At 39.2% G+C, this 18,246-nt stretch overlaps 2 protein-coding genes across 10 annotated transcripts in view; one reads left to right on the top strand and one right to left on the bottom strand.

Annotated features, from left to right (window-relative positions):
• The window catches only part of LOC307015846 (uncharacterized protein), a 32,818-nt gene extending 26,842 nt beyond the window's left edge, over nt 1-5,976 (top strand). For 2 of the 3 annotated variants that reach the window (XM_079644765.1, XM_079644764.1), the window contains exons 5-7: nt 3,734-4,203; nt 4,295-4,362; nt 5,848-5,976. In XM_079644765.1, coding sequence (XP_079500891.1) covers nt 3,734-4,203; nt 4,295-4,362; nt 5,848-5,899 — 590 coding nt within the window. In that variant the 3' untranslated portion in view covers nt 5,900-5,976. Of the gene's footprint in view, nt 1-2,107; nt 2,254-3,733; nt 4,204-4,294; nt 4,363-5,847 lie in introns of those variants that run through there. The other variant, XR_013801659.1, reaches the window with a different exon arrangement.
• A 1,540-nt stretch (nt 5,977-7,516) lies between these two features.
• Nucleotides 7,517-16,052, bottom strand: LOC307027100 (uncharacterized protein). 7 transcript variants are annotated; one of them, XM_079662438.1, is made up of 10 exons: nt 15,425-16,052; nt 14,087-14,166; nt 11,945-13,174; nt 11,226-11,721; nt 10,923-11,101; nt 10,742-10,801; nt 10,459-10,600; nt 9,742-9,832; nt 9,442-9,600; nt 7,517-9,347 (listed from the first exon to the last, which is right to left on the bottom strand). In XM_079662438.1, the coding sequence occupies exons 4-10, from the start codon at nt 11,256-11,258 to the stop codon at nt 9,142-9,144; spliced, it is 870 nt and encodes a 289-aa protein (XP_079518564.1). In that variant the 5' UTR covers nt 11,259-11,721; nt 11,945-13,174; nt 14,087-14,166; nt 15,425-16,052; the 3' UTR covers nt 7,517-9,141. The 7 variants fall into 7 exon arrangements, with proteins under 7 accessions (XP_079518564.1, XP_079518569.1, XP_079518566.1 ...); XM_079662443.1 differs by lacking the exon at nt 15,425-16,052 and having other exon boundaries at nt 11,945-12,334; nt 12,740-13,174; nt 14,087-14,183; XM_079662440.1 differs by lacking the exon at nt 15,425-16,052 and having other exon boundaries at nt 11,945-12,615; nt 12,740-13,174; nt 14,087-14,183.
• Between the last annotated feature and the right edge of the window lie 2,194 nt (nt 16,053-18,246).

An 18,246-nucleotide genomic window follows, 5' to 3' on the forward strand; every position in this document is an offset into this window, starting at 1 on the left:
CCGTTATCTCCCGGTTAGCACACACTGCAGCGGCCGCCCTAAAGTATTCACTGTCTGACTGTCACACAAGCACCTGATACATATCCCCAGTTCCCCTTAAGTGAATGTGTGTCAGTCTGAATTGACGGTGTTTGGCATCACAACGCTGTTCTTAAAGTGTCTCTGATATAAAATGGGTGATGTTAGCATAGCAACCGAAGCTAAACTGACTACTTGCTATTGCTATCCTATTGTGGCATAAACTGTTTTCTACAGGCACATTTTACCGGTGTATTTTTCATTATGATACTACTTGTAATAGTCGGACACGACAACCTGTGCAGCCCATGTATTGATTCCATCCGATAGCTGCTATAATACAAAACAAAACGTCTGCCTCTCTCCACAATGATCAATAACAGTGAACGGATGGTCAAAGTAAGGTACAAATAAACAGAATCACACGAAGCCTGGTTAGTGTTGCCTGACTTTATAAAGTGTGTTTTTTTTTATAAGTGTGTGGTTGCGTTCTAGTCACTTTGCTCAGCACTACTGCTTGTAGGCAGGCATGACGAGACTCTTCAGTCGACCCATGTTCAGGGGAGGTGGGTTTAGTTTCCTTCACGCCTCGACGTAAGAGAGACGCCGCCTCTTAGCTCCGAAGCTCTTGCCTCCAGACCAGGGCTATTCAACTAAACATTCAGTTGGGCCAGATTTTATAACTACAAAATTCAGCTGGGCCAGACATTCAGCGGCCTGTAAAAAGCGGGTAGTGACACATTTTAAACCAACACATATTACTGCGAGGAAAAACATGCAATTTTTATTCATTGTTCATCTAACAAAAGGTAGGTCAAAAAGTGCATAAAAACACAACAAATGAGCATTAATTTAACAGAATCTGAAAAAAAAGTGCACAGTTGTAGCATTACATTTGTTTGCTTTAGAAGTCAAATATTCAGGTTATGTTTTTTGAACCAGGCACATCCCAAAGTGCATTTACTGAATACAATAATAGCAGTCTTAATAAATGTCCTCACATACAAAAAACACAGCTAAAGAGCTCCAATGCAACACAAAGAGGTAGTACTGTAGCAATACTATTTTTTCACTTTTCAAGTAAAAGCAAAATAAATCATACGTTTTGGTCACATTTGACCCAGACACATTACAAAGTGCATTTAAATGAATACAGAAAGAACTGTCAAACCCTTCAGTGCACAAACCCATAACAAGGGATACGGGTAACTATATGAATGAATACTACACTACACGCCTACTATAGTAAACTAGGTGCTTACTATCACCTCATTTGTGATTTGTCATCGCTGACTTTCTCAATGGGAGAAGGGACATTTTTAGTTTTGAACAAGAGCAGTGATTTTTGGCTCATAGGATGTCAATGCAATCCTAAGACATTGGTGAAGAGTGCTGTCAGTCAGGGAGCAGCGAGCGCTACTTTTGATTAAGTTTATGTGTGAAAAGCTTGATTCACATGTGTATGTTGATCCAAACACACTGAGCACACAGATCGCTACTTTCTGAACGTTAGGGAACTGCTGTTTTTTGACATCACTCCAAAACTTCGCTGGCCCGTTAGTGCGCTGCATGTCAATAAGTTCCAGTGTATATTTCCCCTTGTCGATGCAGGGGACCACTTCCTTTGCTCGGGTTGATACGTCCCCCTCTATTGCAACAGTGAAGGGGTCTCTGGCACAGCCCATCATCACCTCTGTGGGCAGAGCAAGTCCATCCAATCGACCGGCAAAGTTCTCTTTCAACCTCGCAATGAAATCTGTCATCACATCTGTGATTTGTGCCGGAGATGTGACGTGTTTGGGGAGCGTCGGAAAATGCAGCATCCGACCCGTGCTCAAGTCGGTCGCGAAAAGGTCCAGCTTGACTTGGATCTGCTCCACAAGATCAATGACCGTTTTGTCTCTGTTTACGCTTCAGAGTTGAGAGAGACATGTTTTAGAGTTGCTATCATAGGACCACCGTTACTAGCACCATTAGATGCACTTTCAAAAAACGTGCTACGTTGTGGTTTGGTGGTTTCTATGAAACGTGGAGTGTTGCGTTCAAGGTCTGTACTAGTGTAGGAATTTGGCTACGGGAGGCTGGACCAACTCGGGAGTTGGTTCTGGGCCGCATCTGGCCCGCGGGCCGCCAGTTGAATGGGCCTGCTCTAGACCGACAATTTTTTGGAGCTGGAAGAGAACCGGATTCCGGAGCTAAGAGGCGGCGCCGCTGCGGTGTGAACAGGGAAAACAGGTACTTTTCTGGCTCCAGCTCCGAGCCGGAGCTGAAAACGCGTTGGTGTGAAAAGGGCATATGGGCAGCAACGCTGTAAATATTGACAAATAAATCCAGGAAATGGCACAAAAGAAAACTGGTAGAGGCCTGGCTGGGTATATAATTCCCTGCCTGACTTATTTTCCCAGTCCGGCCCTGGTATTATCCAAATATAACAAATGATCTCGCCGTGAGCTAGCTAGCTAGCTAGCTAGCTCACGGCGAGTACTAGTTTAAGTGCTAGTTTAAGTAAGTATTGCTTGCACAATTTTTATAGTATATATATATATATATATTTGTATTAACAATTACTTATATTAACAAATACTGGTGGTTATACATTATGAATAAGTTTTAATAATACTTTGTATACATGTGTTTTTATTATTAATAATAATAATACTTTTATAATTTTTGTACACATTACTTATTTAAATGACTGGTGGCAGTGATTTTGCTCTGCGATGGTGTGAAAATACCATTAATGACAACAGTGGTAAGTAGGGATAACAGCGATTATTCGATTTTTCGAATATTCGTTACAGTCTCCATTCTTTTTTTTTTATTTGATTTTATTTATATATATTTTGTATTATTATTTATGCTTTTCTTTTTTTCCTGGCTTAGTTTCAACCAAAATATAGACTAATGCTAATAATAGTATTAATAATTGTAAATGGCCATTGTTCACACTACCAGTTTCTTCCAGTTTGTAACTCTTGCCTCCTCTCTTCATGTCTTAATCCCTATCACATGAGATGGGAGAAGAGGAGGAAACACCTCGAGAGACGAGTTGAGGCAACATACATTCAATGAAATTAGACATCATGACACTCCTACCTCGCACCCTAATGCCCAGGACACACATGATGCCTAAGCTGCATGTGTGCTTATGCTTTTTATCTGGGCATCCATAGAAACATGTCAGAGCAGCCACAGTTTCCACATGAGCAGCACAAGTCATGCCTATTTTATTCTGTGACACGCACGTGGTTCTCTGCAAATATATACCCCGCAACAATAAGGAGGCTGTGTCTCAGTGGATAGTTTGATGGACTTCGAATCAAGGGATAGCAAGTTCGAGTCCCACTGCAGTCAGCATGTTGTTGTGTCCCTGAAGACACTTCACCCCAAGTTGCTCCTTTGGCGATTGTCCACAGTATTGAATGTATGTAAGTCGCTTTGGATAAAAGCGTCTAACAAATGACATGTAATGTAATGAAATGCAACAACCTGTAAAAAGTCTTATCACCATGTTTCATTACAGATGAAAAGATAATGTCTACAAACATTATTTTCACACTACCTGCATTTCATTCACTTAATAACTATCTGGTTGATTTATAATAAGAAGGAAATTCAATGCATTTTATTAATTTCTTGCAAGTAAGGCCAAAAATAAGTCTTCGTTAAAATTAGTTCTGTTAATTTTCCCTTGTATTATTTTCAACATTTGCAGTGTGGTTTGATGAACAACAAACTCGGACAACTTCTGCTGGTCCTGGATCAACACCTGGTCCTGTAACCCCGGTGGAAAACATTCCACCGGCCCCCCCTGGACCAGAGCCAGAGCCAGAACCAGCAGAGCCAGAACCAGAACAAGAACCAGAGCCAGAGCCAGCAGAGCAAGAAACAGAGCCAGATCCAGAGCCTCTGGCCCCCTTCCAGAGGCGGAATTTCTTCTTCAACTTTTTCCTCTTGCCTCACCATCTTTCCCGTCTCAGCCTCTTCCTCCACCCTCCTCCCTCTCCTCCCAGCCTCCTCCCTCCCCCTTCTCTTCTCCTCCTTCCTCCCTCTCCTCCCAGCCTCCTCCCTCCCCCTTCTCTTATCATACACCTCCTACATCCTCCCAGCCTCCTCCCTCCCCCTTCTCTTCTCATACATCCTCCCTCTCGTCCCAGCCTTCCCCATCCAAAAAGAGTCGAAGAGGTTCGATTTGCACTATACTAAATACATATTTTTAAATTATTGTTTGGAAGATTTATTACCTAATTATTAAAATTGTGTTTTTTATTTTTAGAATGCAGGAAACACAGGACCCAGAAGGTGTTCCTGTATCAAAGCATTGTGGACAGAAGAATTTTACATGTAAGTTTGTTCTAATTTATTCCTTTTTGTTTTTCTTGTTAAATAACATAAAAACTTAACAGAACATTATTGGGACCATTACATTTCATGTTACTTGTTAGACACTTTTATCCAAAGCGACTTACATAGTCAATACTGTGGGCAATCCCCACAGGAGCAATTTGGGGTGAAGTGTCTCAGGGTCACAACGAAATGCTGATTGCAGTGGGGTTTGAACCTGTGACCCCCTGAGCCAAACACCAACGCACAACCCACTGCACCACACGCCTCCATCAGTGAGATATCTGCACAGAGCCCAAACGATACTAACATATAACCACCTCTGAATCCAGAGATACACAAGTATCCACTATCGTACCAGTATAGAGCGGTGAGGTTCCTCAATCCATCCTCGACACTGCACCTTTTTTTGTCATTTTAAGCATTACAGGACTACGTTTTGCATCACCTTATAACCTTGTGTTGTAGGAAACTCTCAGTCTTAAATAAGCTGCTCCACACTGGTACGACAGTGGATTCTTCTGTATCTCTGGTTTCAGATGCTGTTGTCTGTTACCATTGTTTGTGTAGAAATCGAACCGTATTGATGGTCTATAAATGGTACAAATAATGTTCTGTAAAGTTGTATCACCTAACTTTGGAAAGTATTTCTCATTAATATTTTCTGTCCATTTCATGTCATGCCATGATCCTGTATTTGTTTTTCCAGCTATAACATTTCATTTAAGTTATAAATATAATCGTAACAATAATAATAATTGATGGATTAATTTCATTATGGTATTTGAGATTGTTTCAGATCAATTTTTGTATTGGATGTTGTTGTGTAATTTGTCCTACAGAAGAGAGACACAAATCACTAAAATATGTATTAGTTATGCTGCCCGTATTTGTATATATCCTAAAGGTTTGACGTTCTGTGAGTCTACAACACATGCATCACAAACCACAAGTAAGAACTGTACGTTATTATTTTATAATGAAAACATTATTATTGAATTTGTAAGTATATTTCACCCACTTTAATGTTTTTATAGATTTCGATCTCTCATTCGTTTAAGAGATTTAATATATTTGACTCTTAATGAAGCACTTTAAACATTTAATGACTCTAATCCTTCTTTAACGGTAAGAACAGCTGCAGTGAGCAGAGGCTATGCAGCTGGGGGCGGGGCTCTGATGCGCGAGTAGTGTGCTCTCGTGTATCCTACCTTTCGTCTCCTCTGGAAGCCTCCTCCCTTACCCCTCCTCGACTCCTCCGTTTACATTGAAGCGATTGTGACGTCCTTCAGCATGGCGTGTCTTGATTGTTTTCCGGGTCAAGTCCCGGAGGAGGGGGAGAGAGGAGTCGAGGAGGAACATTGAGATGAACCTAGTGTTTCAAATCCTATTTTAAATTGACTTACTTGCCTGATTAAGTATCAGAAATATATATAGCATGACATATTAATAATTATTCAACTGTTTTTTATGTGTGTTTTGCAGTGGCAAGGACTGGGAGGACACATGGGAGCCTGCCCAACCGTATAGCAGCTGAAAATGATCACACACACGCACGCACGCACGCACGCACGCACGCACGCACGCACGCACGCACGCACGCACACACACACACACACACACACACACACACACACACACACACACACACACACACACAATAAGTTGTTTGAATAAATTATTTAATTAAATTGTTGTTTGTGTTGTGTATTTTTTGTTATTTCTCAATAGGGTAAAGCCTCTTAAAATGTTTGGTATTTTAATGCAAATGTGACAATCATTATTTGCAAGATAGATATCAATTGTTGTTATGGTCGTCTGTATATGTCATATGAATCATACTGGTAAAATTTGAATTTGCCCAAAAACGAGGAAATGAGAGCAGACCAGATTTTCTAAATGCCAGGGCCTGGAACATCAGGAGCATCTCTAAAAGACGATATGTGACAGTCCTGCAGCAACGGACCATATGAGAAACATTATGTTTTGTAGCATTAAAACCTAGAAACTTATTCGAAACCAACTATCAAAGTATTCACCTGAAATGTAGCACAATTTGGCTCCTGTGAAAAGCACTATTTGAAAATGTGGATTTGTCAGGTCAACATGTGACTTATCTGGTTTGCTATAACAGTTTTACTCCCCAGTTGAATTGTATTTGACAATCATTAAATCCACAAACATAATTTGGGAAATAAATCAAAGACAATAGTGTAAATAAGAAAGGTTTAGTTTTTGAAACTAGTAATGGGGACGTTGATACATTAACTCTCAGCAAGTACATTTCTGTCATATTTAGAAGATAGGAAAAAAGGTGAATAAGTATTCTCTCTAATGTTGATTGATTTTACAGTGATATTTGCATTACTCATCAACTCCAAAACACAAGATTACACAACATTGACTGGTTTAAATTGTGTACTATGATTTTTTGTTTTTCCCCCTTCGATTCGGAGATAGTTTTTTCTGAGTTTAAGACGGCCGAAGACACTACACTACCCATAATCATCAGCTATAATACACAGCAACATGTAAAACATGCAATTTATTGTTACTTTGTAATTCTACCCCACTACGATTCAGAGGTTAACCTGGTATTTTTACTCCATTACATTTATTTGAGTTACTTTGCTGATTCTGATTAATGTGAAATATAAACAACCCTTAAATCAGACTTTAGTTACACCTGAGTAAAATTCAGCGAAGGTGATTGTCAAGTGCAAACAATCAGGAGAGATATTTGGTAGTGGGTGCTTGAGAAGACTAATCATTTATCTCCAGATCCCTATAAAGCATATTCATTATTCGTTATTCTCTAATCGTTCATTAAAGACTGTATGAAATTGCTATTTTGCACATCCCTTTCAAGATGTTTCGACATCTGCTATCGATATTATTTCTGTTATGTTGTGTAACTGTTTAATGGTGTTATCTTTATTGCTATCCCCTTCCCCGTGAATGTATAGTGTTGGTCCACAGTGCAAACGTATTAGTTTAACAAAATCCGCATCTAAAATGGTGGCATAGATCTACGTTATTTTCCCCTGTGCAATTCCAGTCTCACATCTCACATCACATCGTCATAAACAAATACCGGAAACAGACCGAAAATACTTTATTCCGAGTATGCTTGCTTTTCTCTTTGAAAGTCATCACATAACGTCATTGCAATACACGGTTCGGCTGCATTACATATTACATATCTGCCGTAGTTCTCTATTTATAGAGCCCTGATGAGAAGACTTCTAGACAAACATGAGGAACTGCCGCCAACACTGAAAACGTGACGTGGATTATAAATATATCAGCAATTAAACAACATCTTACATTTCTTTTCACACAATACGTGTCCTTGCAGTATCAACACTAATTCGGCTGACTTTTATATTTGATCCAATTGGTAGATAGGCTGTATTTACACCATAAAGGTGCACAGCTGATATAAAGGGACACCTAGTGGTTAAAGTACGTTATTGAATTTTATTATTTTTATCATTAGATATTAATAGGATCCCTATAAAGTATATTCATTACTCGTTATTCTCGACTAATAGTTCATTAAAAACTGTATATAATGACTATTTTGCACATCCCTTTCAAGATTTCAAGATTTTCCAAGGTTTATTGACATATCATACACAAACGGTGTAGTTATGCAATGAATGAAAAACTTGGCAGGTTCGTCAACACTGCATGACAAGACCTCTATCAATATGTGTGTATACCTCCACCATTAAACAGTCATATTCTGCACATTTCTTATCTACATACATCTTATAAGAGTATAATAATATCTAATATCAGTTAAAATAAGTGCTAATCAATATGTGTGTTTGCTAAACAGAGATACAAACAGAACATGAGTGAACAGTCAAAACAATTTTTATCAACTTTATTGTTATGGGACCTTGTTTACATAGTGTTTCAGAGTAGACATGTAATAACATCTGAATAAAATGAAAAGATAGAAAATGCCTTCAACAACCTGAAGAATAACTTACTGGACATACATATTAAGACATTAAGAAATGTGTCTTTTTTTTTGCCATAGGGCCGCAGCTGACGAGAGGGGGTGTAGGGCTGAAGGAGGTCAGCGATGTATGCAGGGGCTAGGGAGTGGAGAAATGTGTAGGTTAGCGGGAGGAGTCTGTACTGGATGCGTGACTTGACCGGGTGCCAGTGAAGGTGGAGGAGGGTGGGGGTGATGTGTTGCCAGGGCTTAGTGCGGGTGAGGAACCTGGCTGCAGAGTTCTGGACGTACTGGAGCCTGTCCAGGGCTTTGCTGGTGACCTCGAACAGAACTCCATTGCAGTAGTCCAGACGAGAGGAGATGAAGGTGTGTATTAATGTTTCTGCAACGGGGTCGGGGAGAGAGGGCCGGAGTCTGGAGATGTTTCGAAGGTGAAAAAAAGCGGTTTTGACAGTAGACCTGATGTGGGAGTTGAAGGTGAGGCTAGAGTTCAGAGTGACGCCCTGGCTGGATGGAGCAACCATCGACGGTGAGGAGCAGATCTCCAACCTTCCGGAGCAGTGTTTTTGGGGCCACAACCATGAGCTCTGTTTTGTTTTTGTTGAGTTTCAGTAGGTTTGTTGACATCCAGGTTTGGATGTCGCGGAGGCAGTTGACTAGTGACAGTGGGGGTAGCTGGGATGATGGATCGGTACTGATGTAGAGTTGGGTGTCGTCGGCATGGGAGTGGAAGTTGAGACCATGTTGGCGGAGTATTTCACAGAGGGGGAGCATGTAGATGATAAATAGAAGGTAGTCTGGAGGGGGCTTCACCGTGTGTCATCAGAGCTGTCAGATTCGCAGTCAGAAGACTCATCTGATACACTTTGCAAGAAGCAGATGGTCTCTGCTCCAGTCAAAACGTGCTGGTAGCATCGTCTCGCATGAGTCTTAATTTCTCCGATATCGTGCTGCTTTTTCCTGAACATGCTCTGGAGACCTTTCATTCCGTCTTCGCTCAGGCCCAATGGTGAATCTTAAATGTATAAGATAAAGACAATATCAGTTACTTCTTCACCTATCACTGATGTGTAAAGTCATGCAAAGTAAAAATGTAATATATACTGTACTTTGCAGGCAGGACAGCTCTTTCAGTGAATCACTGCGGGTTGAATGGACCTTCCAGTGGTGGTTCATTTCTGTGACGAGAATCTTCTTCTCCTCCTGTAGTCTCTTCACTGTCATGACAAGGTCGAACACTCTTCTCTTTGTCCTGAGGTCGAAAGACTCTGGAAAACATTTATGACAAAACATGAATTAATGTGTATGAAAGCAATTAAAGACAAGTAAATACAGAAATCTACATTTAGGCTGCAGCCACAAATAATTCTAACTAAGAATATGTCATTCTTCTAAAACTATGTTATTACCTTCAGATATCTGCGGGACAGTGAGGTGGCCAAGTTGCTGACTTTTTGCTGATTCCAGCGCATGGCCATCAGCGTCAGCATGTCTGTACGTCCTGCAAAAGACAATATCACGTTATTACTATTCCTCTTACTTCTTATACTGTAACTGGGGTTTATACTATATTGCCATCCTAAATTGTGCTCTATGGTCATAACCGTCAATGAGCTTTTATGAGTTTGTGTTGTTGGTGTAATTTGCTCGTGTAATCTGTGCCTTTCTGATTTTTTGGGGAAAACTGACAGGAAAGGTTCTATTGTAAGTCATCTGCTTTTGACATGTGTTTTTTGGTCACTGCTATCCGAGAGAAAGGCATTGACCCGTTCCACCTCCTCCCCTAGGGTTAGTCCAGCCCCCTCTTGATATGCCCCACTCCATTTCACCTGTTTAAAATATATTCAAAAGTATGACTCGTTACAACTTGTCACTATTCACAAGGAGGTTTTTACATAAAGTGATTGTGTCACATGGTAACAATTCCTCACTTCACATTTGAAGTCATGCGCTTTGGCATGAAACACTGAGAGAAAGGGCTTCATGTCGAGAAGATGCTGGAGCTCTGGACAGCTTTTTGTGATTCTCTGGAGGTAGGGCCAATATTTGCAGGTCACATCCATGCAAAAGAACATACTACTGGCCAGCTTGTTCTGTAGATAGAAGGGATAAGCAAAGATTTCTCCCCTGTACATATTGAGAGCACAGAGGAGCACTCCATGTCGACAGACGGCAAGCTCTAGTCCCTCCTCATCCAGCTTGCTGGCTGATTTGGGAGGTCTCTCTGGCTGCCGACCACTGTCCTCCACAAACACCTCTTCCGGAGACCTAATATATAAAAATGTATTGAGGAAAATGGTGCAAAGACTTACATAACCAAACCCTTCATTAGGATATTATATTCTATTATACATAATTAGAGTCTGCAATATTACATGTTTGGTTGTGGTGTGTATATAGTCCACAAACCTTGAGACGTCTTCATCCCTGGCTATGAAGATACCGTCAAAGATGGCCTGTTCCTCAGATCTAAATAAATTAAAGGAGCAATGTATGACATTTCAGATTATAAGGTTGATTAGTTCACATCAAGATACTTTTGTTTCGTTATCTGTTCAAATACTGTGACATTATATATTTTCTATGGTACCTAGCTGCATTCTTGAAACGGTAATGCTTGCGGTTTTCATCCATGGAAACTGCAAGCATATCAGGTCTGCACGCAGAACAGGTGAAGGGCTCCTCCTTGCACATGATGTCCACCTCATAACGCACAGCCTCCCACTCAAAGAAACGTTTGATGAAGCTGTCAGTTGAGATCTTCCCAGTCTATAACAAAATAAGGACATCAACAGATAATTATATGTCAAAATAAATTATAAATTATAAGGACACAGCTTACAATTTGTACAATACAAATAGATCAAAAAGGACAAGTAACTTCAATACTCACACGGCCGAAGCGCAACATTCGCTGATCTAGCATCCTTAAATATGCCTAAAAGGATAGTCCAGGTGCAGCCATTTTAATTTCTTCAAATGAGAAGAAAAGATCTATGGCATAAATGGTGGCAAAGTGAAGGGTAGCTGGCCAGTAGTCACTCCGAAGAAGGTCGTCAACCGCAGTCGTCCATGTCGCAGCGCATGCTTCACAAGCCAACTCTGGCAGGCTTAGCTCATGTCGTCCTTGAAAAACAGACAAGGTGTTTTTAATACATTTGGTATTCTTTACTCAATACCCATGTTAAGGTTTAATAAACAAGCTATCCCACATGTCTTTGAGAAGGGTTGGATATGATCAAGAACAAACTTCAATAACATCTATCTTAAGAAACAAGACAAACATTCTTCCCTTTCATTGTGATCACAGTCACAGTCTTTCCTGGCTTGAGGCTCAACGACTCTGATGCACAACCACAGATTTTGTCCGGGATCTCCACAGGTACAAACTGGAAAAAAATTCAAATGGAAATTTAAAATAATTTGTCTCTTTTGAGAAATACATCATTTTTATGTGACAGATTTAGGATTTTACTTTACATCAGAACATTAAAAAGAGACTGAAGCACACTGCTGGGAATTATCACAGAGATCTTCAGGAAGCTCACATTTTCAAAATGAAGTTCTCAACAAGTCCAGCAAGAAAATGTACATTCACAAACCAAAACTTACCGCAGGAGCAAAGGGCCATATTTACTACATGTGTTGTTGGGGCCAATGGCTGGAAGTGACCTGCAGTAGTAGCATCTCTGTTGTGGAGGGGGTGTCTGGTGTGCATGCTGACATCACAGTCAGCACAGAAGAAGGGATGTGGTCGGCAATCCCGGTACCGGACAACAGACGTTTTGCTCCAACACTGTTGGCAAATGTGTGTTCCCACATTTGCTTGGGCCACTACGGTGTTAACCAGATGTGGTCTCGCTGCCCTCCAGCTCTCTGAAAAAAAACTTTTTCGAGTGCTCCAGTTGGTCGACGCTAGCAGAGAAGCACTTGGGGTTTGTGCTACCACCTCATCTCCTGTAGTATCGCTCAGAGACTGCTGGAGATCTTGTAGAAACCCCTCTGTTAAAATGGTACAATAAAGTCCAAAGCATGATTATTTTTCTTTAAAACATGACTGGATGGAGTGGTTTTGAAAGCTGTAACTACTGTGTTCTTAATTCTAGCAAATGACGAAGTTTAGAAATGAAGTACGTATCGCATAAAGATGCAAGTATGAATATGTGTTTCGGGCTAACCAGACCAAATGAAGTACATATAGTCTCTGGAACGATAGCTGGAGCAAAGACCAGATCACAGTCAGGAGCATCAACGGGGGAGATCAGTTTTACGACTGCAGCCAGCTGTATCAGAAAAGATAGTTTTTTCATTTATACCATTAAATTGTACTACTTTTCCCTTACCAAGAGTTATGTTTTCATTCATTTCATATACTCAAGTGCCTAGAAATGAATATCTTATATTGACCCTGATTGGAGTCATTCCGGGTTGAACGTGGTCTTGCAAAGATCAAGTTTCCCTCATTGTCTCTCTTCTTCCAGCACGCCTTTCGCACTGATGGCACTGCTGTTGCTGCTGTTGCTGCTTCCAGTTTACAAAGCAAATCATCAGCACTCCGTAGGTCATCCCTGAACTCTTTCTGGTCAACCAGCTCATCTGCGCTTCTCAGGAGATCCTCGAGAACAGAATCACTCATTATAGTGAAGAGACACAGACAGAGACACAGAAGAAAGACTGACAACAGAGTTAGACAGAGAAAGAAAAAGAGAGATAGGAAGAGGCTATGAAGTACAACACAGCAAGGACAGTTTAACAAGACAGACGTTGCTCTTAAAAGTGCCTTTGGGTTGTTTGGAGTTTGGAAAAATCAAGGGTTGTTTTTTGGAGAACAAATTGCAGGATCTGTTGAGAGAAAACAACATCATTTAGAAACTCAATTGTTGTTGTTTACAACTTTTCTACTTGGCTAATAACAAATTAATGCTTACTACTAGGGATGCCAGAAACTGACCATGATCAAATTCGAAAATCAGACAGCCCTGGCGAATATTAATCGAGGAACTTGGAGGAAGCCAGCAGCGCAGAATGCGCACGCAGACTGCTGCACTCTGCAACGGGGTCGAGGAGAGTCTGCGCTGCTGGCTTCCTCCAAGTTTACAGTAAAAGAAACTGGTGGTGTGACCAATGGCCATTTACAATTATTAATACTATTACTATTATTAGCATTAGTCTATATTTTGGTTGAAACTAAGCCAGGAAAAAAAAGAAAAACATAAATAATAATAACAAATATATATAAATAAAATCTAATTAAAAAAAAAGAATTTTCGATTATGGAGACTGTAACGAATATTCGAAAAATCGAATAATCGCTGTTATCCCTACTTACCACTGTTGTCATTAAAGGTATTTTCACACCATCGCAGAGCAAAATCACTGCCACCAGTCATTTAAATAAGTAATGTGTACAAAAATTATAAAAGTATTATTATTATTAATAATAAAAACACATGTATACAAAGTATTATTAAAACGTATTCATAATGTATAACCACCAGTATTTGTTAATATAAGTAATTGTTATTACAAATATATACTTGAACTTTAAATTGTGCAAGCAATACTTACTTAAACTAGCACTTAAACTAGTACTCGCCGTGAGCTAGCTAGCTGGATAATACCCTATATTATTTAGTTACTATACCCCTCAGAAAGGTGCCAGAAACAACATTGGCGCCGATTAGATTATTATTATTATTATTCGTGGCTAAATTGATCGTATTTCCTATAACTATGTGTTACACATGCTCTTACCTTGATTCTGAAGAACTGCGACTCTCTCATCCAGGTTTAGTCACGTACATTGCAAAGGTATACCGTCTTTACGACCGCACCTGAGGATTGTTGGTATAGACAAGTTTACGCGCCAAAACACGGGTAGCGCCATGACACTACACAAATGCACTTCATTTCCGCCGGAAGTCTTTTGCACAGCGTCTGTCGGTGTAAACCGATGTAAACAGTCAGACGGGCACTGGTGTAAACACAGCGATTTCGATGCTAACAGTGATGCTAGCTTGGGAACACGATTCTACTTCTTTGACTGGAGATGGCGTTACTCTCCCCCACCCGAATTCAGTGCAAAACTGGGAGGATAACATGACGACGTGGCCCAGCATAAAACCAAAATAAACTGCCTTATTTAGGTCATGCCCACAGGAGCCAACAGTTGTCTGTTGTTTACATAATGCACAATTTACATGATCTCTTTATGCTGTGCAATATATCATATGTGCCTGTACTGTTTGAGTGAAAATAAAGTTTGATGTAATTTAATTTCATTATTGCATTATTGCATTTCATATGTTCCTTAGAGTGCTACAATTTCTTTTAACACAGTTCATCATTCATATTAAGCTCATACTGTACATAAATAACACTGAATTAATTAATTGTTGAGAGGAAACTAAAGAAATGGCTTCAACAAGAAAGATCACATGTTTAATCCTAACAGGTATTACAAATTAAAATATAAAAGCAGCCCACACAATTACATCACAATGAAAATATTCATATATAATATTAAAAAATACAATGCATGCAGTATTTGTTGTGTTTATCTGTATTTAATGAACAACATGGCTGGGTGCTGGGTGCTGGTTTGTGGTCGTAGCACTCTCTATCTAACCACTCGTTCAGGTGCTTTCTCGAGTGATTGCAACCAACTACCGCACACGTAGTTCCCGAACCACTTTTCTTCATGTTGTAATTGTTATATCCTCTTTGTCTCTGCGATATCAGTGCTTTGTCGGCACAACGGAGCTAGCTATCAAAACAAACCCAGTCCGCCAAAACGGAAGTGCATTGCATCGAAGGGAGGAGTTCAGGATGTAGAGCGGAAACGGCTCAATAACTTGTGTATAGTAATCGCAAAGCGGACAGGCGTCGTCACAACAATAGCTGAGGATTGTGGGTAGTGTAGTGTCTTCGGCCATCCAAAACTCATAGAAAACTACTTGTTTCTCAGAATTGAAGGGGAAAACGTGACAAAAGCATTGTACACTAAAACCTATCAATGTCGTTTAATTAACAAGGATAATGAGTAGTGGAGATATCACTGTCAAATCAATAAACAATGAGGAGAATACTAACTTCTGGGTGTAACATTCTCCCTTATCCAATGGGAAGGGTCGCTCAGCGCCTTAACTGCAGTGGACAGCTGGATGGAAATACATTGCAATCAGAGAAGTTGTTTCTCAGAATTGAAGGGGAAAAACACAAAAGCATTGCACACAATTTAAACCAATCAATGTTGTGTAATTAACAAGGATAATCTTTTGTTTTTTAGTCGATGAGTAGTGCAGATATCACTGTAAAATCAATCGACAGTAATGGGTGTACTTACTTCCGGGTGTGGAAATCTCCGTTATCCAATGGGAATGGACGCTCACATTGCCTTTAAGGGCAGCCGACACAAACGAATGCCGTGCTTCCATGAGCGTCAAATCCCGCCGCAGATGGGAATACATTGCAATCAGTTGAAAGCTATTTGCGTCCCTTTATGAAGCTGAAGGAGCCTAGGGGCGTCACAACTGCACGCCACGGGACCCTGACCAAACGTCGCTCCTGGACGATTATGGAGTGAGATTGTGTTGTTACCTCAGCCACAACGCAGACTCTATGTATTACATTATGGAGATCACAAGATGGTAAATAATGCAATGTTTAAATATAGCTTACTCTACATATTTTATATTCTATAATTTATTGCATTCTATTTTGATGTAAATTACTGCTTTATTTTATTTCTATCTTAGGATACTATATTTTTATGAATGTGTTCTTAATATAGTTTGCTATCTTTGTACTTAAAAAAAAAAATGTATTTGTATGCACCAAGACACCTAGTCAAATTCCTCGTACGTGTGAACCTACCTGGCAATAAACCCGTTTCTGATTCTGATCTTTTTGTCCTCTAGTTTGCACTGCCACGTCTACAGTAGCGCAGAATGGACAGAGGAAACATGATTGCAGCCAATATACATTATCCTACAAACTTGGGATAGGAGGGTGAGTGAACAAATTATCCATTGGTTGGAACCTACATCCTCAATGTTAGACGTACTAAATCCTGCACACTAATCCTTCAAATTGACAATGTTGACATTTTGCAATTTCTGTTATTTTCAGTTGAGAATGTTTCAAAGTAATCTTAAAAAATTCAACTTACTTTTTGTTTCTACTGTTTATAAGTATGATGTTTAAATATTAAATGCTGTATTCATTAGTTGTACTATAATTCTACAAATATTTGTATATTTTAAGTTTTCAGAGTAATTGTTTCCAACAGAACATTTTGTGATGTCATTTTATTGAACCTGTTTGATTGGAAAATGTTAGAAAAAAGCTGTAAAATAACAGTATTCTAGCTGTAGAACTTTAGGTTTTGTATTTATTTTAGTGTTTGATAAATCTAATAAAAAAAAAAAGTAAAACAATGTTTTTCTCATCAGAACTTTATTTAAGGTATTTTAGTGTAACATTTTAAGACAATGGATTTTGAAAAGAGAGGAAAGTGTCCTCAAAAATCTTTAAGGACAATTTCTGTATACTAATTGCTTTTCGACTTTATTTCAGTTAAAGTATTTTTACTTTAATTTTATGGTTTTTGTTTGGCAGCCGCTGCTGCCAGTCATTTGACCGTTTTTTTACGGATTTTTTGCCCATAGTAGTTTTAATGCTGTACTTTTATTAAAGGTTATTGACTGTAAAAAGAGAGGCTAAATCTGTAAAATTAGAGTATTTGCCCGTAGAAGTATTAGTGCTGTACTTTTATTAAAGGTTATTGACTGTAAAAAGAGCAGATAAATCTGTAAAATATCAGTGTTTGCCCGTAGAAGTATTAGTGCTGTACTTTTATTAAAGGTTATTGACTGTAAAAAGAGCAGATAAATCTGTAAAATGACAGTGTTTTCACGTTAAAGTATTAGTGCTGTACTTTTATTAAAGGTTATTGACTGTAAAAAGAGAGGCTAAATCTGTAAAATTAGAGTATTTGCCCGTAGAAGTATTAGTGCTGTACTTTTATTAAAGATTATTGACTGTAAAAAGAGAGGCTAAATCTGTAAAATTAGAGTATTTGCCCGTAGAAGTATTAGTGCTGTACTTTTATTAAAGGTTATTGACTGTAAAAACAGAGGCTAAATCTGTAAAATTAGAGTATTTGCCCGTAGATGTATTAGTGCTGTACTTTTATTAAAGATTATTGACTGTAAAAAGAGAGGCTAAATCTGTAAAATTAGAGTATTTGCCCGTAGAAGTATTAGTGCTGTACTTTTATTAAAGGTTATTGACTGTAAAAAGAGCAGATAAATCTGTAAAATTACAGTGTTTTCCTTTCATATCTTTAAGGACAATTCCCGTAAATTAATGGCTTATTCCCTTTATTTCAGTTAAAGTATGTTACTTTAATTTAAGGGTTTTTGTTTGGCAGCCGCTGCTGTCAGTACTTTGACCGTTTTTTTACGTTTTTTTTTTTATACAGTGTGGCTAACTCCATAGGTATATATATATATATATATATATATATATATATATATATATATATATAATAAATTAGTTTAATCTTAATATCGATGTAGTGCGAGGGAGACTCAGTGCTGAGAGACAAAAGGCATTTCAAACATGGGAATCAAGGTTGGAGAAAACTGTGGCATGTGTACAGCTACTTATGGGTAGTGCAATTTGTGAAGTGCCAGCGCGGTGTTCCTGTGCGCTACGACAGCACTGCACCCTGGATCTTTTCATCACGGAGGAAACCTCCGGGCCTAGAAGTTATCCTTCTGCGCTGCATTGCGTGTATGTCTTCTGCAGGGGGAGACGCGCTCTGGCGGCGGTCTCGTTCAGGATCCGAAAATACAATTAAGATATTTTGCACACTTATTCCTAGTGTGCCACTGGTTACTTTACCGTGT

This window comes from Notothenia rossii (assembly GCF_949606895.1).
Source record: "Notothenia rossii genome assembly, chromosome: 1".
In the NCBI taxonomy this organism is placed as follows: Eukaryota; Metazoa; Chordata; class Actinopteri; order Perciformes; family Nototheniidae; genus Notothenia; species Notothenia rossii.

Excerpts from the sequence above, each read along its gene's own strand:
- LOC307027100 (XM_079662438.1), bottom strand. The coding sequence starts at position 11,258 with ATGCTAGATCAGCGAATGTTGCGCTTCGGCCGT. Across the intron at positions 9,601-9,741 it reads TGTCCCGCAGATATCTGAAG|AGTCTTTCGACCTCAGGACA; the intron begins GTAATAACATAG and ends AATGTTTTCCAG. Across the intron at positions 9,348-9,441 it reads AGAGCTGTCCTGCCTGCAAA|ATTCACCATTGGGCCTGAGC; the intron begins GTACAGTATATA and ends TATACATTTAAG.